At 36.5% G+C, this 24,386-nt stretch overlaps 1 protein-coding gene across 2 annotated transcripts in view; it reads left to right on the top strand.

Moving 5' to 3' along the window:
- The window catches only part of EMCN (endomucin), a 118,777-nt gene that overhangs the window by 81,779 nt on the left and 12,612 nt on the right, over window positions 1-24,386 (top strand). Inside the window, exons 6-10 of one of the 2 annotated variants that reach the window (XM_005555540.5) lie at window positions 11,298-11,390; window positions 11,624-11,683; window positions 13,575-13,670; window positions 17,837-17,861; window positions 19,020-19,081. In XM_005555540.5, coding sequence (XP_005555597.2) covers window positions 11,298-11,390; window positions 11,624-11,683; window positions 13,575-13,670; window positions 17,837-17,861; window positions 19,020-19,081 — 336 coding nt within the window. The remainder of the gene's footprint in view (window positions 1-11,297; window positions 11,391-11,623; window positions 11,684-13,574; window positions 13,671-17,836; window positions 17,862-19,019; window positions 19,082-24,386) is intronic. The other variant, XM_005555542.5, reaches the window with a different exon arrangement.

The following is a 24,386-nucleotide window of genomic DNA, read 5'->3' as shown; positions in this document are numbered from 1 at the left end:
ATTTATTACTGTCTCAATTTCCAAATTCGTTTTTGGTCTATTCAGGGATTCAGTTTTTCCCTGGTTCAGTCTTTGGAGGGTGTATGTGTCCAGGAATTTACCCATTTCTTCTACCTTATGTGCACAGAGGTGTTTATAGTATTCTCTGATGGTTGTTTGTATTTCTGTGGGGTCAGTGGTAATATCCCCCTTATCATTTCTGATTTTGTCTATTTAATTCTTCTTTCCTTTCTTCTTTATTAGTCTAGATAGTAGTCTATCTATTTTATTAATTTTTTTTCAAAAAGCCAGCTCCTGGATTCATTGATTTATTGAAGATTTTTTCGTGTCTCTATCTCCTTCAGTTCCACTCGGACCTTGGTTATTTCTTGTCTTCTGACAGCTTTGGGGTTTGTTTCCTTTTGGTTCTCTAGTTCCTTTAGTTGTGATGTTAGGTTGTTGATTCAAGATCTTTCCACCTTTTATCAGCCAGGGGAACTCACGTACACAGTTGATGGAAACGCATACTGGTGCAGCCATTATAGAAATTAGTATGGAAATTTTGTCTGGGTGCAGTGGCTCATGCCTGTAATCCCAGCACTTTGGGAGGCTGGGGCAGGAGGATCACCTGAGGTTAGGAGTTTGAGACCAGGCTGGCCAACATGGTGAAACTCCATCTCTACTAAAAATACAAAAATTAGCTAGGTGTGGTGGCACGTAACTGTAATCCCAGCTACTCAAGAGGCTGAGGCAGGAGAATCACTCGAACCTGGAAGGTAGAGGTTGTAGTGGGCCGAGATGGCACCGCTGCACTCCAGCCTGGATGACAGAGTAAGACTCTGTCAAAAAAAAAAAAAAAAAAAAAAGGAAAAAAAAGAAAATAGTATGGAAATTTTGAAAGAAATTAAAAATAGAACTACCCAAGTGATCCATCAATCCCTTTTCCTGGTAAATACCCAGAGGATATGAAATTACTACCATATAAGGATATGTGAACTCCCATTTTCATGACAGCCAAGATGTAGAAACAATTTAAGTGTCTGTTAATGGGTGAATGGATAAAGAATAATATTCCATATTCAGTGAAATATTATTTAGTCCTAAAAAATAATGAGACTTGCCTTTTGCCAAAACATGGATGAACATGGAGGACATTATGCTAAGTGAAATAAGCTAGACACAGAAATAATATTGCATGATCTCACTTACATGTGAAATCTAAAAATAAAAAAATCAAATATACAGAGATAGAGAACAAATCAGTGGTTACCAGGGACAGACAGGAAATGGGGAGACGTAGATTAGAGGATACAAAGTAGCAGTTATGTGGGATAAAGTCTAGGAGTCTATTGTACAACATAAGGACATTGTTAACACAATTGTACTGTATTTGGGATTCATGCTAAATGAGTATATTTCAATGCTCTTGACACAAAAACAACTAAAATGTATAATTATGTAAGATGATTGATGTATTCATTTACTTCACTATAGTAACTTTTACTATCTAAATGTATCTCATAATATCATGTTGTATACCTTAAATATATACAATAAAATTTATTTTAAAAAATGTATTTAATTTTTAAAATGAGAGATCAAAGAAAGATAATTATAGTTATATGGAAATGATCAATTGATCAATCAAGGTCTAAAGATATCTCCACTCATTTCATTCAATAGCACAACAGTAGTATGTGATAGAAAGCTGTGTTTAATGATGCTTAACATGAGAAAATTATGCTCAATATTCAAAGTATTGGGGAAAATCAAACTGCAACTACCCACTGTAACATATCCGGTAAGGCCCCAAATTTGGTATGAACCTGTGCTAACTATACAGAATCGTATATTTAATCAACCACCATTAACCAAGGCATTTAATAAATATTCGTCCTGTTCCTATTATGTGTACACTAGCTAAAAGAGGAAAGATACATGGAGCCTGCCATTGGCAGTTACTAAGGACACAAGTCAATATTATACATAACTATAATAATTCTAGTAGCCATGTAGGCATAAAGTAATATGTTATGGGTGAATTTCAGATAATCTTACATAAGATCAGAGGATAGAGTAATTTTTGGTTTTTGTTTTTTGCTTTTTTCCTTTGGCTGTGGTTGAGGTAACCATTGGGTGGGAAAAAAAGCCAGTTTTAAAAGAGGAGAAAGGGTTCATGAAAGTATTGACCCCTTGGCAGCCAGATTATTCTACCTACTCATTTTTCTAGCTCTAAGTTCAGACCTAATGAGGAGATTAAAAGACCTACTGAAAAGTGATGAAGGGCTGTTTATTCCCTAAAGATAATGCAAACATTGCATAGCCATTACAACAATTTTGAGCAATGATGGAATTCTCTTTTCTTTCCTTATCATTTTCATACAGATAGGCAGAGCTAATAACTTGTTCTTGAAAAATGAACCTTTTGATTTCATTGATAAGAGACCTCAGCCCTGAGCAAAATGGACCATTGTGCCTTACCAAATTGAGAAAGGAATAAGCCATTAACCCTTAATTTTCTGGGGAAAACAACTGTATTAGGGTCCTCCAGATAAACAGAACCAATAGGTTGTGCACAGACAGCGAGAATGAGAGACAGAGAGAGACAGGGAAATAGATAGAGGGATGTAGGGAGAGAGAGAGAGAGCAAGTGAGAATGAGAGAGAGAGAAAGATGTATTGTAATAATTGACTCATGTGATAATAGAGGCTGAGAGGTCTAAAGACTTAGGCAGGCTGATGGAGTAATTCCAGCCTGAGTCCAAAGGCCTGAGAACCAGGGTAGCTGATGGCATAAGTTCCAGTCTAAAAGTTGGCAGCCTCAAGCTCCAAGAAGAGCCAGTGTTTCAGTTTGCGTCCTAAGTCAGGGAAAGACCAATGTCCCAGTTCAAGAGAGTCAGGCAGAAAAAGTTCCCTCTTTGTTCTACTCAGGGTTTCAACTGGTTGGACGAGAGGCAACCAGTCAGGGAGGGCTATCTGCTTTGCTCAGTCTACTGATTCAAACATTAGACTTATCCAAAAGCACCCTAACAGACATACTCAGAACAATGCTTGACCAAACATCTGGGCACCCTGTGGCCCATTCAGTATGACACATAAAATTAATCATCACGATATTCCCACAGCAACTAGCATAACTTAAGATCTCATCATAGATACCTGTTTTACTTTCCTTAACTGTGTTTCAGAGTCTCAGTTGCATTGTGGTCATTACAGTTGATAGAAAAACAAAGTCAGAACAGGTATGAGAAGTGCCACCAAACCTGACCACGGGCCTTTGGAAAAGAGGATGCTCCATCCTGTCTGAGTATATTCACTGTGGTTGACACTCTTAGTTTTGGGCATTGGCTGCTGACCTCTAGGAACTTACATAAAGTGAAACATGAATCATTCTATACAGGGGGTAGTTTATCTGAGTTTTCTAACTTTGAATGACAGAATCCTGCTATTGTCGTTTAGTTAGGATCCAGTCAAGCTAGAAATATACCTCTAGCAGAGTAATATCTAGAGTTTTTTTTAAACTTAGGATTTTAGGGTGTTTAGAAAATTAATTGAGAATAAAAGTATTCAATTGTCGAATGAGAAATATATCAGTGTATATGTGGTAGTGTCTGGTACAAACTTCCCCTTAGGAAATTGTACAGATTCCGGGTATGGCTAAGTGGTTTCTTATCTAGTTCAGAGATCTGCTGAATCTCAAAGTAGTGCTCTGCACTGTTCTTGCATCACCCTAGTCTGCCCTGAAAAGTCATAAGAACTCACAGTCTTCACTGGTGAGCTGCCCAGCAATCACTTTAGGAACCAACACATTTCCTGCTACTGCTAAAGGGGTATGGTTCTCCAATAAACTCTATGACATGCTTATTTACTATATTAGGAATAATTCTCCCTGTCTCCTTGTGTCTCTCTGCATGGTCTGGTTTGACCTACTGAAGGAAAGTGTTTAGCTTGTTTTGATAAGAAAAATGCCTATGTGATTGAGGCCTAAATTGAAAATATATTGTATTTTATGTAGCAAAAATAAGAGTCTTGTCTTTATAACTCATCCCTACTGAAATACAGCAGCTTAGGCAGCATGATTTTGGGGTTGATATCACAGACTCTAGAGCTTGCATTCAAATCCTGGCTCTGCCACCTACTTGCTGTGTGGCCCTGGGCAAATGAATATCTCTAGGCATCAGTTTCTACTTTGTAAAATGCAAATATTAATAATACAATAATTAAGTGTGTTAATATTTGCAAGACACTTAGTCTCTTTTAAGGTTTTGAAAATAAAATCCTTCTTAATATTTTCATGTCTGAATTCATGATGCAGGAGGGGATAAGAATATCTCAAAACTTTCAGAATGCTAAGAACAGATTTTATTGATTCCATTGATAATGATGCCATAAGTAACTAAGATAAACATTTTAAAATCTATCGATTACATGGCATATTACAAAGAAAACAGAAAGGGTTTTGAGTCATATTTGGCTTATGGTTTAGCCTTGCACTTACTGTTAAATATATTACTTTATCTCTCTGAGCCACAGTATCTCTCATCTTTAAAACACAGGATTAAAAATGTTTACTTAAGAATAAAATAAATTAGCACATATGGAAGTAATTAACACAGTGCCTCAGTCACTCTCGTCATATATAATTTTGTAAAAACTACTATTTAAATCAAAAAGAAAAAAAATTCCTTTTCTACAACAAATATTTCTACAGAATTACCTAAAGTAAATGAATCCCCATTCAGTTATTCCATTATTTCTGGATTAGAAGATGTTATTACCTCAGGTTACTAACATTGATGGCCCAAAGCAAAGCAAAGCAAAGGAAATTTAAGGTAAAACGTTTTTTGCATTGCTATAAGAGTACAACCAGGTCAGAAAGGTAAGGTCAGATGAGAGCGGGAATTAATTTTCATCATCTGAAGGCAGAAAATTCCTCCTGTGATATTTTACCTATTAAGTAGATAGGGGGTGCCATTGTGTGTGAAAATACATACTAGCTATGGATTGAAAAGAATCTAAAATCCTAGTTAGAGGAGACTCCAGGATTACATCAACATGCTCCCTTTCCAAAACACAGAATTGCACCAACCATAGTCATAGCACTTATTGTCTATACCACTCATGTATCACTCATATAACAGATTATTTTCCTCTCCAATAATAAAAGCCCAGAGTAGACCACATGTTCTCCTTTCCCTGAGTGTCAGGGTGCTCAGAGTCCATTCTTGTGGCCAACAGCAACAATTATGTTAATACCCGGCATTAACTCTTAGAAGGGGCCTGTTTACTTCTTTCATTTGCATTTGTTCTAATTTCTTATTTCAATCTCATTCATCTTACGGTCTGTAAAATTGCTTAAGCTCCTCAAGTCCTTTTTTTAAGAGTTATAAGTAAAATTTAATAAACAATAACATAGTCTCTCCTATTTCGATCCTTGGTCTTTGCCATGATGTTTTACTTGTTCTTTATTGCATGTTTAACATCTGTCAATTTTGGGATATGCTTCTCACCTCCCCTACTAAAATGTGAGCTCCTTAAATGCAACAGCTACCTCTCATACTCTGTTGTATTTTCTTCAACATTTAGTGGTGGTCCTAAGGTAGGTCTCTATTTTTGTTCTTGTTGTCAAATGAATGAGAACAATAATAATATCATGATTTTAAATATGTGCCAATCCCAATATTAAGTTTAAAAGGTAATCTCATAAATTCACTTCATCTTTCATAGTAGTCAATTCTGCTGCCAAGAAGTTTGTTTATCCATTCAGTGAATAGTGATGGACCCTACTTCCAGACACTGTTATAACACTTGGGAAATATCAGTGAGCAAAATAAAGATCCTTGCCCTAGAGGTTCTTATATTCTCGCAGGGAAAGTAAACTATACCCAATAAAATAATAATTAACTAAATTATATAGTAAGTTAAAAGATACAAGTGATCTGAGAAAGAGAAAATGTGAAGCAATAGAAGAGGAAGGGATCACAAGCACTGGAGAGGTGGGGAAGGGTTTTCAAGATTGAAAAAAGTGGCCAAGGTAAGTCTTCCTGAAAAGAGTTGAGTAAATACAAGAAGGAAGTGAGTCACCCAATATGTGGAGGAAGAACACCCGGGCAGAGCTAGAACTTGAGGAGAGGCCTGGCATGTTTAAGGGACAGCATTAAGCAAGTGGGCAGAGTTGAGGCAGGGGATTTGCCAGGCAGATTACCTAGGGTTTTGTGGGCTATTGCGCGGACTTTGGCTTTTTCTCTAAGTGGAATGGTGAATCACTGAGGGCTTTGAGCAACAGTGTTACATTAGCCGACTCATGTTTTATAACTCAGAGAGCTGAAGAGACACTGTCAGCTGAAGAAAGGATACAGGAGAGAGAAGATGGTGGTTTTGACCAGGGTGATCAGAGAGTAGATGGCAAGAAATCTCAAAATCTGGATTTATTTCAGAGGTGAAGCCAATAAATATTCCTGATGATTGCATGTGGAATAGAATAGAAAGAGATGAGCCAAAAATAGGTCGTTGGCCTGAGCAATTGGAAGGAATGTCTGCTCCAAACTAGGATGGGAAGGCTTCAGATAGAGTGGAAGTTAAAGTATGAACATGCTGAGTTTAAAATGTGTATTACTTGCTAAGTTAAGTATCTGAATTTACAAATCCGGAGCTTAGGAAAAGGTCTGGGATGGAAGTATAAGTTGGGGAATCAGTGACATTGATGCATTTAAACCTTGAAATTGAATGAAATCGCCAAATAAATGAGGGTCATTAGAGATGAGGACCAAGGACTAAACTCTAGGGGGCACTCCAAGATTATAATTTAGAAAGAAAAAAAGGGGACAGGGGTGGTGGCTCATGCCTATAATCTCAGCTCTTTGAGAGGCTGAGGTGGGAAGATCACTTGAGGCCAGGAGTTCGAGACCAGCCTGAAAAACACAGCAAGGTTCATCTCTACAATAAAAAAAAAAAACAGAGAGAGAGAGAAAATTAGCTGGGTGTGGCGGTGCATACCTGTGGCCCTATCTACTCAGGAGGCTGAAGCAGGAGGATTACTTGAGCCCAGTAAATGAAGGCTGCAGGGAAGCAGTGCAATTCAGTCTGGAAGACAGAGCAAGGTCATGTCTCAATATAAGAAGAAAAATTAAAAAGATTTTAAAAAAAAAGAAAGAGAAGGAGGAACCAACCAAGGAGACCAAAAAGAAAAAAAAATCAATAGAGTCTGCTCTATTCTATTAGTACCCACATAAAGAACGTGTGATAAGCAGAAGAGAAAGATTTGTGTCAAAGGCTGAAAAGTTATTTTTTAAAATGGGACATGAATAATCTATCAAATTACAATTAGAGACCATTTCCAAAGTGCTGGGATTACAGGCGTGAGCCACCATGCCCTGCCCAAGATTTCTTTTAACCAAAAAAATTTGGGAGGGAAACGCACAGAAAAAAGAAGGATGGCATGGTAATAAGTTCAGGGATTTTGTATACCCATAGATAGTCCCGTTAGAGCTTCACTCTGAGAATAACTCAAAATCACTACACACGCAAATTCTTAGGAGAGAACTTTAGTCATATAGTGACTCTGAGGTTGGACTTAAAAAGGGCATCTCATATTACCACATGAAGTGGGGAAGGGGTGATTCTCCATAGGAAGAGTTAGGCTTCCCCTAAATAAAAAGAGAAAATAAAAGATTTAGACAGGGCCAGGCGTGGTGACTCATGCCTGTAATCCAAGCACTTTGGGAGGCCGAGGTGGGTGGATCACGAGGTCAGGAGATTCAGACCATCCTGCCTAACATGGTGAAACTCCGTCTCTGCTAAAAATACAAAAAATTAGCCAGGCGTGGTATCGGGTGCCTGTAGTCCCAGCTACTTGGGAGGCTGAGGCAGGAGAATGGTGTGAACCCGGGAGGCTGAGCTTGCAGTGAGCCGAGATCACGCCACTGCACTCCAGCCTGGGCGACAGAGTGAGACTCTGTCTCAAAAAAAAAAAAAAAAAAAAAAAGGTTTAGACAAACAGATATTTCCCTTATGAACCAGTGCCCAAGTCTTCCAAGTCCAGTTTAAAATTCCTGGAGGCTTCATTTCTGCTTCCAATAGGAAGTGACCTTTTAAATACTTGCCAGGGAGACTGCTTTAATCTGAATGTTCAGAGAAGCAGAGTTCAAGATTCAGTTAAAAGTACAAGGATTTTATTAGGGGAAAATACCTAAGAGAGAAAAAAAATGCCTGGGAAGGATGCCTGGGAGGGGACAAGGAAAGTCTAGAAGAGCTACCAGACTGAAATGCACATCTGACCTGGTGATAGGGAGAGAGAACACAGTTGCTGAGCAGAAGCATCTAGGAGATGTTCAGGGAGACCATCAGGGAATCCTCCAGTCCACATTCATCCAAGGACAAGCCGGCCTAATATTTCTGGCAGGTCCATTCATTGGCTGAGAGTAGCCTTAGAGAGACATGACACCAGTACAAACAGAGAGATGGGTTTCAGAGTACATGTGGGTAACTTTGGTCACTTACACTTTCTATAGTTGGAGTTCTGTGAGGAGCATTATTATGGCAATCACAGGTGCCTTGGGACATTGATAGGTCTTCTGTCTCTAAAACTCTCAATGATTTATTAAGTAATTGGTCTACAGTGAGGTCCAAATATGTACCACTGTCAGATGCTGATGGGGTAAATTTGGATATACATTATTATAACAGACTTGACTCTGAGGGTCTCTGTCTCATCAGTTTGCTCCAAGTTCTGACCTGAAGTTTCCCAACTGGACTTAAATCCTGAAATATCATAGCCACAAATTCAATAATTGTAAAAATCACCAAACGTCAGGATCCAAGAACAAACCTATGTCATCTGAGAGTACCATATTCTACTCCAGTTTCTCCAGTTCCTCTATGTCTTGACTAGAGCAAAGAAGCATCTGAAAACACAGAAGTGGCTGAAGTTCGTATATTTCACTCTTAGAATTTTTGAGAAAATTAGACAAACTGACCTTGGTTGGGAGGTTCAACTCTCTAAGGGAATAATCATAATATAATAATAGAAAATTATTATTATATATAATATATACATATTAATATCACATCCCCTTCTAAGCAGTTTAAATTTATTTTTACTCATATAATTTTCACAATACTATGATGTAGAACTATTATAATCTCCATGTATATATGTGGAAACTCAGGCACATAGAAGCTAAGCAACTTGCCCAAGATTCCACAGGGTAAGTGCTAGAGTCAGATATGTATCCTGTCTTCAGAATCATGCTCTTAGCCACTCTGCTATAGCTCTGCTGTATGTCCTCTGGCAGTGCTATGTTGTTAGTAATATAGGATAATACAGTCTCGACAAAAACTGTGTCGATCATCAGCTCTGAGCATGTCATGGATTCCACATCTGAGTCACAGAAAGAATAACATTAGGCTCACATTTTATGGATTCATCCAAGTACCATAATTTCATAATTAGCAATATGATCATGCTAAAAAACAGAGCTTCTCAAACTGTAGGTTAATTCCCATTATTGGATCATGACAGTAATGTTGTCTGTGTGTGTCTGTGTGTGTGTTTGTGTGTGTGTGCTGGATTCAGAAATAATTTATTAACTGAAGGTTGCAGTTTAAAGAAAAACAAAACAAATTTAAAGTCTTTGTTCAAGCAGCCACCAAATCTTTCCACTATGAAATGTTAACATTTTGGCCTATCCATGGGTCATTAGCAATAACCATTGACACTGGGTGATCAACACATTTTAAGCAGGGAAGCTGGGAGTTTGTTCTGACTTAGACAGATTACACTTAGTCCTGAGGCTGCCATTTAGCCTATCTACAAGAACTTGGTAATAAGGTAGGACAATTAACCCTTGGGAAATCACAAGAGGATTAACATCATCGGTTATTTAATCAGCCACCTTCTCCACCAAGACAACTGAAAGAGCATTCATCCTCGCTAAACTACTTGACACTGGAAAAGGCAGCTGAAAGTACCAAGGTTTCAGCTAGTTCCCACTCTTTTATTTAATATTCCTTTTTCTGCCTGCTTAGTGCACTAGCCTGACATTTTTCTTTGTTCTTATGGGCATATATCTAGCTTCCACCCACAGATCTCTTGCATGGCAAGAACGGTACAGACTCTGAACATTATTCTTCACCCACAGATGTCAAAAATGCATGAGCATGCAGTGCGTGCTGGGATGTGGGTGGTGAAGAAGGAATGAGCCAAGGCAGTCATAGAAATATCAATTTCTTTGGTGCAATTATATGTGGCCTCAATACGCCCAAGGAGCCATAATCATAAGAAGTGCCTCTTAGTGTCAGCTACATTTGACTGCACACCCCCTGTGGCCAGAGCTCCACGTTGGGTGTGTTGACAAGTATGGCCCTCACACTCTAGGAACTTGCAATTCAGAGAACAGACAAGGCAAACAGGCGTGATTTAAATAGAGCACTTCATACTGCAAGAGAAAGAGAAAAAATGTTCAAAAAATTTTCTAAGTACAAATTGTACTTTATTGCAAATTCACGAGAACACATGTTTTCAACTTATACAATACTTAATTATTTATATGTCCTTTAAACTTATTGACAGCTATGGATTTTGGATAGTAGATTTTTACTTATAAATTTTGCTTCAGTCCTTCTGATTGAAGATGGCAAATGTTAACTAAACAAACAAATAACAACAATACATTTTTTATTTATATTTCCCTTGGGGAAAAAAAAGAGCATGGACACTAGTGAAAAAAAAAAAAAAAACAGCCAAGCAGCAGTTACTCTAGAAAAGGCACATAATAAAACCAGTTGCTGAACTTTAGGGATGAAAATGAAGGAGTCTTCTTTGATTTTTCCTCAATTCTTCTAACCAAAGCCTCAGCTGCAATTTTTTTCCCTTCAATCGCTGATAAATATTATAAAATCTGAAGTCCTGTGCAGTTATGATCATTTTAACTATGTGCGATAGAAAAAAGAAATCACCATCAGCCAAAGTTATAATATCTGAAATTTGAAAGATGCTTTTGCATAGATTTACATCCCACAGGAATCTTATGCAGTAGGTTATACAGGCTGTAACTTACACTAAAAAACTTACTGAAGTTTTCTTGGCGAGTTCCTGAAGATGTAAAACTGATACTCAGGCTTTTTGATTCTAAATTTAATTACCTTTCCAGAAGGAATGGATGAACTTACGGTTTAGTGTTATGATTGCATTTATCCTACTATTCGACAATAAATAGTTTTCACAGATCTTCAGAGAGGCAAACTGTTTGAATCTGCAAATAAATCCCGTATGAAGACTTAATACCCTAGTCTGATTCTACATTTGTAATTTTCATACAGGTAGCATTTTACAACCAGATGCCTCACCGTCTAAAGCTGGTACAGTATCCTCAATACCAGTTACAATTCCAGAAAACACCTCACAGTCTCAAGGTATGATATCTGTGTGTCTGAGTGGAAATCTGCTCTACCTGACCTTCTTTTTCACCAAGGAAGCACTACCAATCTTGACTCACAAAACAGCTCCTTCAGAATGAGACTGAATATTTTGCACTTGCAGCATCATACCTACAAATCATGGCTGCTTCCTTAAATGAGGGTGGAGGGAGGACTGCAAGGATTGGCACACATTAACCAAAAGTGACTTTTTTTTTTCTTTCTTAAAGTAATAGGCAGTGAGGGTGGAAAAAATGCAAGCACTTCAGCAACCAGCCGGTCTTATTCCAGTGAGTAATAGCAATATCTTCATTAATGGCAGTAGATATACAGAATTTTGCATATGAACAGTAAAGGGGAGGAATCAGATTATGGGCAGCCTTTTGTCAACTTTATTGAGCCTGCAATCCCATTACAATACTATCTAACTGCTGCCTGCTCTGAAAATTTCCCACAGGTGAGTCGGGTCTTAATGACAAAAAAAAAAAAAAGAAGGAAGGAAAGAAAGAGAAGAAAGAAAGAAAGAGAGAGAGAGAAAGAAAGAAAGAAAGAAAGAAAGAAAGAAAGAAAGAAAGAAAGAAAGAAAGAAAGAAAGAAAGAAAGAAAGAAAGAAAGAAAGAGAAAGAAAGAAAGAGAGAGAGAAAGAGGAAGGAAGGAAGGAAGGAAGGAAGGAAGGAAGGAAGGAAGGAAGGAAGGAAGGAAGGAAGGAAGGAAGGAAGGAGGGAAGGAAGGAAGGAAGGAGAAGAGAAGAGAAAAAAAGCACACTTTGGCAATTTTTTTTCTTAGCTTAGTGTTTAGCAATTACAATCAAGGGCCAAGCATGACTCGATGGCACTAGTTTCAGATAAGCCAAAATGCACAGGTAGATGTCCCTGTAAAAGTGAATTATTTCCAAATTATCAGGTTGTATACCCTGAATATATTTCATTTTTGTCAAGTAAATAATTAGAACAAAAAATAAATTATATCAAAAAACAGATTGTTTGCCTTCATAGAATATTAAAAACGACCTTTAAAAATGTTCCATTTTAACTAAAACCTATATATGTTATATAACGTTTATGTGTGTGCTAAGACTGAATACAGAATATTAAATAATTTCCTTAGTAATTAAGAATAAAAAGACTATATTCAAAGCTGTTACTATAAAAGGCTCTATTAAGTTTAGGTAAACCCATTCCATTAAATAAGTCATCATAGAAATTACTGACTTGCTGATTCACGGCATCTTCACTTTGGGAGGCAATAATAATTTCACCTAAGATCTATTATGAAATCAGCAGAACTTACTTAAAACAAATATTTAACTCTGACAATGGAAGTGTGAACCATCCTACAGGTGAATTGGAGAATAATTCCCACCCCTGATAAATATATAAGGAGTATGTATGCAAGCAAATATGCTAAACTAATAGTCACCTTAATTTCCTTTAGTTGTGTGTCTATGACAGCTCTCTTGCTTTTATCATTGTACTTTTCATCTTAGAAATAACCAACAGGAAGGAAGGAAGGAAGGAAGGAAGGAAGGAAGGAAGGAAGGAAGGAAGGAAGGAAGGAAGGAAGGAAGGAAATACAAATATGAAAAACTCACCCTAAGTTGCTGCAGCAACATCACTCCCCCAAACAGACACACATACACCTATCTTTCTTGAATCATGTTCATTTTTAAGAATCATCTTCACTGTGATATCTACTTACAATATTTTATGCCTTTTCTAGTTTAGATATTATTATAGAAAGAAATTTGTGAGTGTTTTAGAAAGCCAGCATTAGGACGAGAGCAATCCCAATTGGGTTATATATATTTTCCCAGTAACTTCATTATAAAGTACTAAAGAATGTAATGAGTGAATGTGGATTTAATTATAATCTAGAGTACAACTTCTGCTTCTCCAATCTTCCATCTCCCCACTTCTTCAGTCTCCAGGAAGAAGGGGCACTCTCTCTTAAGGTTGGAATTTTGTTTCAGAAAGGTTACAAGACTGACATCAAGTGGTTATGTCAAAAATGACAACTAGAGGAAACCCCATGAATCAGAGAAATCTTTGCCTAAAATATAATGTTTTTAATAGAATGATGTTTAAAGAAGAAAGGAAATACTCATGCTTTTGCTCAGTTACTAAACTATCGCTGTGAAATTCAGTAGCCACTCTAATTGACAACGTCTCCAATTCTTTTTAGGTATTATTTTGCCGGTGGTTATTGCTTTGATTGTAATAACACTTTCAGTATTTGTTCTGGTGGGTTTGTACCGAATGTGCTGGAAGGCAGACCCGGGTAGGTAACTGTGTTTGTTCTTATTTTCCTGAAAGAAGAATGAATATATGCTCAGTTTAAACTTGATTTTAAATTCTTAAAGGGAGAGAAGAGTTATAGAAAGAAATGAAATGTCGTATTTCCTGATCATAGAAACAAAGGATGAAGGGCACAGACACCCACTGAATGCTAGTGAATTGCAGGGTAGGAATTAAATACTATTAGTAGATATTATCAAATGTGGGAAAATTCTTTTTAATGAAATAGCCCAAATTTTGTGGGTGGTCAGGGGAATATGGTAGTAAAGAGGGCATAAAAATGACACCTTGTCTGTGGTAAAGATTAACTCCATTTCTATGTAACAGAAAATAAAGACAGGGATTGCTAAGAATTCAGCTCAGGGGCCCATAATCTCAAAAAAATGTTCTGTGACTAATTGCTCTCCTTGGAGACACACCCAACGAAAGTATCTTCTATGACCATGTTATATTTTTTATCCTTTATAAAAATAAACTTTCTGTTTTAGAATAGAGTTAGAGTTACAGGAAAATTGCAAAGATAGTACAGGGAGTCACCACACCTAGTTTCCCCTGTTCGCTTATTAAGATCTGATGGTATGTTTGTCACAATTAGTGAACTAATACTGATAAATTATTGTTAACTAAATTCTGATTTATTCTAGTCTTTACTGTCTTTTTTTCTGTTCCAGGAACTTTGACTCTTCTTTACTCAACCTTCATCTAAATACCCCTTCAACTCCCACAGCTCAGCTGTCATGTTACCTTAATTCCAAACTATCTCTCCATTTCACAGCCCAGCCCCGGTCATATAATGTAGTATCACGTAACCATGCCCTCATCCATACTATTCCTTCTGGAATATCCAGCCCACCTCTTACCTTTCATAACACACCGAATCTCCAACTTACCCATTAGGACTCAACTCAAACACAAATTTACTGTATCTTTTTATAACATACCACTTCTTCAAGCAGAATGAATTCTACCTTTAATTGTAATGCTACATATTTGGATTATATCATTTATCATACCATAGAATAGTTACTTATTTCTCCATGTGCCTACCTCTCTTGAAAATCAGGCAATCCCTCCAAGTCACAAATCACATATTGTTCACATTGCATGGTACCTAAAGCAGGCCCTTACTATATGCTTATTGAGTTACATTTTTAAATATACAGTAAATAGAATTCTCTTTCCCCACTTTAATTCTAAATATGTCACTAAAAAACTCTACCTAAGTCTCATAAACTGTTAAAAGGTAAAAAGCAATTATTTTTAAAAGGAATATAAGCTGCATTATTCTTTGTTTACCTCATGGACAATGTGCCCCCCAGGACACTAATGAATGTTATCCCTAAAGCCACCCTACTGACCGTGCATTGCATGGACAGTTGTAGTATGATCGTGACAGTACCAGGAGAAACTAGGAGACCAAAACAGCAGAGTTCATTTTAGCTCTTGGTGAAAAGTAAAAACAAATCAATGCCTTTTCCTTTGGGAATCAGTGAATAAACTTCTTAAAGTCTGAAACATGTCTCCTTGTTCAGTTCTCAGAGGGGAAACAGCATTTTTATAAGTCAGTTTAATTTCCCTAAGTTTCTGAACTACCTACTAATCCTATCTATTACTGGAAATTGGCTATCCAAATTGAAGCCTGTGAGTGTTGAGTATATAGGATAGGTAAAAATTAATGTGCTAAATTTATTTGTAAAAAAAAAAAATGCTATACTAAAAATTACTTTACATAGGAAGATTTAAGAATACAGTATTTGAAAAGTTGACATTTTCTATTAAAGAGGCTTCTGTGGATGTGTAAAATTCCAACCACTATGGATAGCTATTCTGAAGACGTAAGTATTTTAAAGTCAAGTTTGGCAATTGTACAAAGAGCCAGATCTTTTTGGTTATTGTTAACTTTGTTTCTGAGACAGAATTTAAAGCACTGTTATCATTAAATTAGCACCATTAAATATCTGCAGTTAATCACTCTTCAAGTATGTGGGAGAGACTTTATCTAGTTCGAGAAATTAGTAACCCATTCTGCTCTGTGGAAGACAACATGAATCAGAGATTTCAATATGAAATTAAGCTTACCTGGACAAGGTTGACAGTGGACTGAGCTTTAACCAAATAAGAATGGTATATATGCAGAAAATAGTCTGTTGGCTTGCATCTATCTGCTAATGAGAATATTGCTATAGTTTCCTAGGGAAAAAATATTAAAACAGGCATATAAAAATGTCAATACATTTTGCTGGAGAGAATGCGGAGAAAAGGGAAACCTCGTACACTGTGGGTGGAAATGTAAATTAGTACAACCACCATGGAGAACAGCTTGGAGGTTCCTCAAAAAAACTAAAAATATAGCTACTATATTATCCGGCAATCCCACTGCTGGGTATATATGCCTAACACAGGAAATCAGTATATCAAAGAAATACCTGCATTCCCACATTTGTTGCAGCACTGTTCACAATAGCCAAGATTGGGAAGCAACCTAAGTGTCCATCAACAGATGAAGAGATAATGAAAATGTGGTGCTTATACGCAATAATGTCCATTCAGTCATGAAAAAGAATGAGATCCTGTCATTTGCAACAGCATGGATGGAACTGGAAGTAATCATGTTAAGTGAAATAAGTCAGGCACAGAAAGACAAACTTGCCATGTTTTTATTTCTGGAAGCTAAAAAATCAAAACAATTGAACGCATGGAGTGAGAGAGTAGAATAATGGCTACCAGAAGCTGGGAAGGGTAGTGGAGGGGAAGTGGAGATAGTTAATGGGTACAAAAATATATGAAGTATGGATAAAACCTAGTATTTGACAGCACAACAGAGCAACTATAGTCAATAATAAACGTAATGGTACACTTTGAAATAACTCAATGAATATAATTGGACTGTTTGTAACGCAAAGGATACTTGAGGGGATGAATACGCCACTGCCATGATGTGATTCTTATGCATTGCATGCCTATATCAAAATCTCTCTTATACGCCATGAATATCTGCACCTACTATGTACCCACAAAAATTATAAATTAAAAAAATCAACTCATTTTAAAACAGGGCTATTAGCATCACAGTTAATACTGTATTTGACACATAGGAATAAAAAAAAAATGCTGTTAAATCCTTACTGATGGAGCAAAGATGAGGTTAAGTCTAATTGGTCAGCAGCATATGGTGCCATGGGTTAAATCCTAGGGATTAAGAGTTATGATTGGATATCTTAACCAAGATGACAGAAATAGAAGCAGCCAAAATATTAGTGGAAGTTAGGGTCTTTATAAATAAGGATAGTCAAGGCCAGGAGAATTACATTCAAAGGGCATATTCAATGACAACATTTAGATTAAATATGAAAGGAAATCTAAGAAACAGAAGCTGAGTAGCAATGGAATAAAACCAGAGCAAAGGAGGACAACAAGGGAAACCTTATGCAATCACATTAAACAGTTGGCCTGATTGGCCATAGATTAATGCAAGATTTGATCACTAACATTCACTCCAGAGAGGCCACGTCCTTATGCAGAATGAATCATTCTGAGTTCTCACTCTAAACCCCAGGTGTTTTCTACCAGACAGTTGTGAAGCAGCCTGGCAAAGAGTACAAAAGATTAGTTGCAGCTAGTAGCCTCTGTGATATTTTGCAGGGCTCTTTTGAGAGGCTGAATCAGTGGGTTTAAGATACAATTAGATATAGTATCTACATTGTAGCTCACCACAAACAGTGATTTGTGTCCCAGAAAAGAACAATGTATAAAGGAAAGTCAAAACTTCAATTCTCTGGCATAAAATCTTCAATACTTTTAATAGATTTTTTTCAGAGATACTGAAATAAACAGACATTTTCTGTTGTCCATGGGATATGCAATAATGAACAGTAATTTCACATAGTGATATGAAACTACAAGATCAAGATTAGTCCAGAACTAAATGTAGTGGGGTTGACCTAATTAGGCCTATCCCATGAATGCCAGGATAAATATTAACCATACCAGAGGAAATGGCTTGGCAAGGGGAAAATTAAAATATTTTAAAATGGCTTAGAAACATCTCTGTATAGAAAAGAGTGGGTGGCAGGTAAGGGAGTTACAGGGGCTCAGATTTTTGGTAGCCAACTTCTTTGCAACTCTAATGACAACTCCCTCTTCTTCTAGGCACACCAGAAAATGGAAATGATCAGTAAGTAAGCCCATATCATCTTTTGTTTAGATCCTACCATTTACATGTGAAAATTATTGTTAACTCTACTTATACGTTTTTGGATTATTTTCTAAAGTGTAGAAGCACTACATATTGGCTTTGACTATTTGTCAGAACTCTCTCCATTTAACAGAGAAATTCCAAATATAAGATCATGTTTAATCTTGGAGTGGTAAAATGGGAAATAAAAAGATGAAATGGAAAAAGTAGAAGAAGGAACATAATTATGAGGCAAAATATCATAGAAAAAATCCCTAGAGTTTTTAGATAGTTTTCCCAGTGACAATTTTTAATGTTTATCACAGAGAAAATTGTGCTTCTACCTTGAGCCAGTTCTCAGTGCCTTTAAGGTAGATGGCTATTCTACTTTGACTTGATTAAAATAAAGCAGATTTTACCAATCCAAGCAACTGTAACAACCAAGGTGCTGCAAAGAGACGTGATGAACTGTTTTTCATGTCAAAACAAACCTTGTTTTCCTTGTTGACATGAGTTTGCGGTCTACCTTCATACAAGTGTTTTTATATTTCATAAGGTTGTAAACTTTAGAAATAATGCTACATTACTATTCATATGACTTAGAGACTCCTGAGATGTCCAAAGGAAATAATTAGAGTTTGAAACTCTTTCGGATAGGTGAGAACTCTTGATTAAAATAGACAGTTCAGATACCGTACTACAGTATCTCAGGACTTCATGAAAAGGATTATCTCCAGAATTCAGCATAAGCCCAAAAGGTTTGTAAACATTTATATGTCTTCCTCTCCATAATTCAGAATTGGAGACATGTGCAATATGGACCTTGTGCCAAGTGTTTCACACAACTCATACTAATTTTTAATTTATCTGACAATCACCACTATAAGAGAGTGGCAGGGATTTACTGGCTTGATTGCAGAAAAAGTAAAAATTGCTAAAAAGTATATGTGTATTTGTACGTGAAAAGACAAAGTTCTTGCCATGGAAAGATATATGTATGTGTGTGTGTATACATATGTATATACATATGTATATATACACACACACATACATATATATGCATATGTATCTTCATCATTCTGTTTGTGTCACAGTACTTTCACAAACATTCAATGCTGATTACTGTGGTGCTAATTTAATGTTTTCTGTTTCAAATAGACCTCAGTCTGATAAAGAGAGCGTGAAGCTTCTTACTGTTAAGACAATTTCTCATGAGTCTGGTAAGTTTCCAGACAATTGATTAGATGAAAATTATTTATTTTAGAATCTAACTATAACCTTGGATTTTGTTCATGTGAAACATAAACAAAAAGCCTAACTTCTTTAGAAATAGCCAATTACTGTCAATAAATGTAAAATTCTTCCATGAAGGAAAGAAAAATCTTACCATTTTGATAAGATTATTGGACTATGTGGCCTTTAGAGGTTGCTTTCTATATATGTGTGGATGTGTAGATGGCTGGAGGCATTTCCTATTCTGCAGGAAGGGCAGAAAGATCACAAAATTTGTTAACAAGTTTTTAAATTATTGCTGTTGTTTTGTTTCATTTTGGTACTGGCTATGTAGAGTCACATGTGGTCAAGAGGACAAAAAAACTGGTCATCAGTTAAAATGTAAACCAGGTTTTATATCATTTATATAAATTTAATCATGCCTCTCCAAAAAGGTAAAATATAATATTCTATTGATGTAATGTGAATGTTTCCAGTTTCTTAGGTATATTCATTTGATTGAAATTGTAAAAGTCTTTCAAAATATAGGTATGATTTGTGTCAAGAACAATGAAAAAATGTGATGCTGGATAACTTTTCAAAATTAAAATCATAGATTTTTCTTTGTTTTGAGTAGATCAGACATTTAAACCATTGATATCACAAAACAGATCAATTAAAAGCAATTATTAGTTTTATAAAATAATCTAGCTGGGAGCTGTGGCTCATGCCTGTAATCCCAGCACTTTGGGAGGCTGAGGCGGGCAGATCACCTGAGGTCAGGAGTTGGAGACCAGCCTGGCCAACATGGTGAAACTCTGTCACTACTAAAAAATACAAAAATTATCTGGGTATGGTGGTGCATGCCTGTAATCCCAGCTACCTGGGGGACTGAGGCAGGAGAAATGCTGGCACCCGGGAGGCAGAAGCTGCAGAGAGCCAAGATCCTGCCACGCACTCCAGCCTGGGTGACAGAGGAGCGAGACTTCATAAAAATAAATAAATAAATAAATAAATAAATAACTTGTGGGTCTAATTTAAATATCACGTTACATTAATACATTTACAATATCCAATTCTCCAATTGAATATTGGGGATAAGCTATATTATAAATATTGCTGGTGGCTCAAAATAATTTCGTAAAACAGAAGCTATAAATATTGTCCCAAATCAAGAGCAAGATATTACAGGCTGAAAGTGGTTTCAATTTCATGTATAAATTCAATGTAGAACAAACGGCAACAGGCAAACAGAAGAGCTGAAGAGCAAGGACAGCTGAAGCCTGCGCAGGAATGCTAAAACCCCTCACATGAGCCATCTTCTTTCAGGAGAGAGCTCCTTTTTCCTTGCATCTCTTCCACTCTTTAATACACACATTTGCTTTATTCCCGTACTATCCTTTGTCTCAGGAGGAACCATCTGAAGGGTGCAAAGGAGCAGAATTTACTCATAAAGTGGTTAGAAGCTACTCACAGTTTCCTCCTGGCTATTCACCAGCCTTTACTCAGTAGCCAGGCCTATTCTACCAGGTCAGGGAAAAGGGCAAAAATAAAAAAGTGGTCAAGCAGGCTAAAAGTGAACCAGTCCTGAGTAAGCACATGAGAGACCCTAAGCATGACTACACGATTTATCAAGAAAAGTCCTCAGAATCTGCCTGTGGCTTGCAAACAGGCATCACACATATTCCAAACACTCTGCAGTCATGTTGGCTCTCCAAGCGGTGAGTTAGGGTGCTAAACATACCTGGAAATGTTCTGTGTAGAAGCTCCCGGCTCTCCTTTTGAGGACGGCGCTGGGATCGGGACTACCTGCAGTTTTCTACCACCCATTTCCACCAAAGAAATGGGACAACTGACACTAGAATCATGACTTCCAGCAGGGGGAAAACCTCAGAGAATCTTGTGTTTCTTGGTTGCAAATGTAACAGCAGACTCTTCTTTAATGCCTGGGGAAAATTCTATGTAGGCTTTCTCCCACTCTCGCGGTGACTATAGCAGTAAGTGAAATAGACGGTGGCAGACTAGTTAAATCGACCCTTAGCCCACCTAATTTCCTTTTCTTCAAACAAAGTCAGGTCACAGGTCTAAAAGGGAGATTTTATCATGGAAATAGTAACATATAGTCTTGAATACTTTTATTTCTGCCAACTTCAATTTAGAAATTATATTGCTTTTAGCAAAATAATCTCTCAAAGGGCAACCCAGATAACTACCATGGAAAATATTTGGTGATAGGGCAACACTGAAATTGGTGATTCAGAGTAGACTTCAGTAGTCCAGAATTTATTATCTAAAATACAATGCTATCCAAATGCTCCTTGTACTACCACAATTTTTATTAAAGTCTATCATTAACAGAACTTGGTGTCTCCCCAAACACTAGCAAACAAATTTCTTCCCACTGCATTTCAAAATGTATTCAAATATATTTTCTTTATAATACTATGCTCACTACACTCGAGAAGTTACATTACTAAAATTATTTTTACTTAAGTAACTTCTCTTACCTAATACTGATGTCTTTCCTAAAAAATAAGTCAAAAAAAAAAAACTTAAATGACTAGGTTTGATATAAGTTCACAAACTTAGCTCAATTTTTCTACTGCTGCCTACATAAAAATTTTTAGAAATTTTTAAAATACAGAAAAACATTGATAGAACAAATATCTGACTACCAACTATTCAGAATTGATGACTGTTACAATTTACTTTCTTGGTTTCAAGACCTAAGAAATATAATGTTAATTAATGAGCATAGAAGGGTAACACAATGAAATTTGAGCTTCAGTGGTCATAAAAATTATCTGAATCTGTCATTAATTCAGTGTAGAAACCCTGGACTTTTTACCATGGTACAGACCAATAAACAATGTTTCCAAGGAAACAGCCCTCTGCAGCAACCCACCTTTAGGAAAAATGCCAGTGGATGTCAAATCTTCTGGTTTTCTAGAAGCCTGAATGAGCCACAGTTAAAGTTCTGGTCATTTTCTCCTGGGAAGAGAGTTTTTTCACTCCAAATCTCTCTTTTCCAATTAGGTTATGGAGTAAGTAATGTGGTTGATGTTCATCCATCCATTCTTCCTGCTTCCTTTAAATATATTCTTTGTTGAAGAAGGTCTTCTGCTGAAGTTGTAACTCATGCATGTTTAAATTTATAACTCTCTTAAATGTAAAAGAGAAAGTTTACTAGGGTCTAACAAGAAGATGCTTTCAGGAAAAAAAAAGAGTATCAAATATTGCAGATCAAGGAGTCCTTTATAAGAACATATGAGCTACTCCTCAGCTTTAGTAAGGGATCTCGTCAGGTTAAAGGTCACCATGATTGACTAAAAAATGTATGTGTGACATGTGTTTTAAATGTGATTCTTATATCATCTCAGAAATCTAATACACATTATCTCACTTTTAATATGTCAGGTTATACAAATTATAAAGAAAAAATTTGGAATTAGAAATATATATGACTCTATGGAAGAAGAAAAACATTGTATCACTAAACTTAGCTTCAAAGCATCAGTTGACTTTGAACCATTTAGAGTAAGAAAAATCAGATCTGAATTTATTAGAATACTCCTCTGCTTAGAAGACTCTGATAGGTAATAACCTAAGATTGAGTTCAAACACCTTAGCATGTCTGCAACACCTTCCATGATGTGCCTGCCTTCTCTAGCTCAGTTTTGACAACACTTGATATGCAATAACAATGCATATTTCTCAGACTTCATTTATTCCCTTCCCTGTCCCCTGACTGTCTCTGTCTTTCTGAACCCAGCTTTCTTGAAGGAGGAGTCTCTTGTTCTTCTTTGTCATGTGCACTTCCCCATCTAATGGTAATTATATATGATTAATATGTCATTAGCAAACTAATTAATTAGTATGCTATGGCAATTATTCATTAAGTGCATAGTCATCATTTTTTGCTTATTTTTACAAATAAAAGTTCATTGAAAACAAAAAATGAACCACAGAGTAAAAATGAACAAAACATTCACAGATTTATAAAGCCGTATGTAGAATCCTCTTCTGTCCTCAGCCCTTCAATATTTGTCTCATTCTCTGCATTTACACCAAATTTTCCTTGACTGTTTCAAGTGCAAATGGTTTTTCCCTCATCTTAAGATGTTGTTAATTTGGCAAATTAACATACTTTACTGCCTTATAATATTTTTTCATGGCTGAAACTACCATTTTAATATTTGACCAGATTATGAATAATGAAAAATAGAAAAAACAGAGAATAAAAGAGAATTTAAAACTACCCATGAAACAATCTTCATACAACCACTATCGGCATTTGATATATTTCCCTCTGGATGTTTTTATTTTCACTAGATATGTATGTGGGTTGTTTGATTTTACTATAAATATCATTATTCTTGTTACTGATATCATATTGTTATTAAATTTTTCTCAAAATTTCTAGTCTGTCGATTAGACAGACCTTGAGGAAGAATATTAAGAATTGTAAAGATTTTCAATGACTTGCTTTGCTTGACTTCTGGCAGACGCTAGAGGATGAATCAATATTTATTTTGTTTACTTCTCATTCCAGTACTTCATAGCCATGGGTTCCAAACAGGTGCTGCGTCGTTTGCAAAATGAACAATAGTTAGCAAAAGATTGCCTTGGAGCAGGGTCTGGGAGTGCTGCAGCACTATGCCCAACATTTCTCAGAGCATAGAACCAAAGGAGCTCTTGAAGAGGATTCTTGAGTTTGTTCTCCTCAGAGGTCTCTGGCACTATTTGTTATTGCCATGTTGATACAAGTAACAGGTGACATCCTCAGAGTCCCCAGAGGACAGATTTCCTAACAACTGGCAAATAAAAGCTGGAGCAAAATGATGAAATTTATTCTAAAAGCTGGAGATTTTGACCTATATTGCTTTTATATTGTGTGACTGACGTTGATACTCAGTTCTACCTAAAAGACAGAAGTAATGCAAAATATGTTGGTAATGAATCCACTATCATGGAAAAAATACTTGGAGCCTCTCAACTTGCCATCATCCTAGGTTAATATTTCTGTGTATATCGGATGGTGGAATAGCACTGGGATTTTGAGTAATGGCACCTGCGCTGCTCTGTATATCACCCAAGTGTTCATTTGGCCTATAAATTCATTTTCACAAAACCCTCACTGAATTATTTAAACAGAAGGACCCTAGAATGTCTTCCTGATAAAATGGCACTTTAAATACATGATATGGGCTTGCTTAGGCAGCGCCAGGTCATGTAACAAGGAAACATCAATACTCATTCCCCAGGGTTTCTTTGATGTTATTATCTCCCAACTCACATCTCCCACACCCACTG

The sequence above is a fragment of the Macaca fascicularis genome, chromosome 5, assembly GCF_037993035.2.
Source record: "Macaca fascicularis isolate 582-1 chromosome 5, T2T-MFA8v1.1".
Classification (NCBI taxonomy): Eukaryota; Metazoa; Chordata; class Mammalia; order Primates; family Cercopithecidae; genus Macaca; species Macaca fascicularis.
The sequence above is the reverse complement of the archived record's forward strand: the minus strand, read 5'-3'. Positions and strand labels throughout refer to the sequence as shown.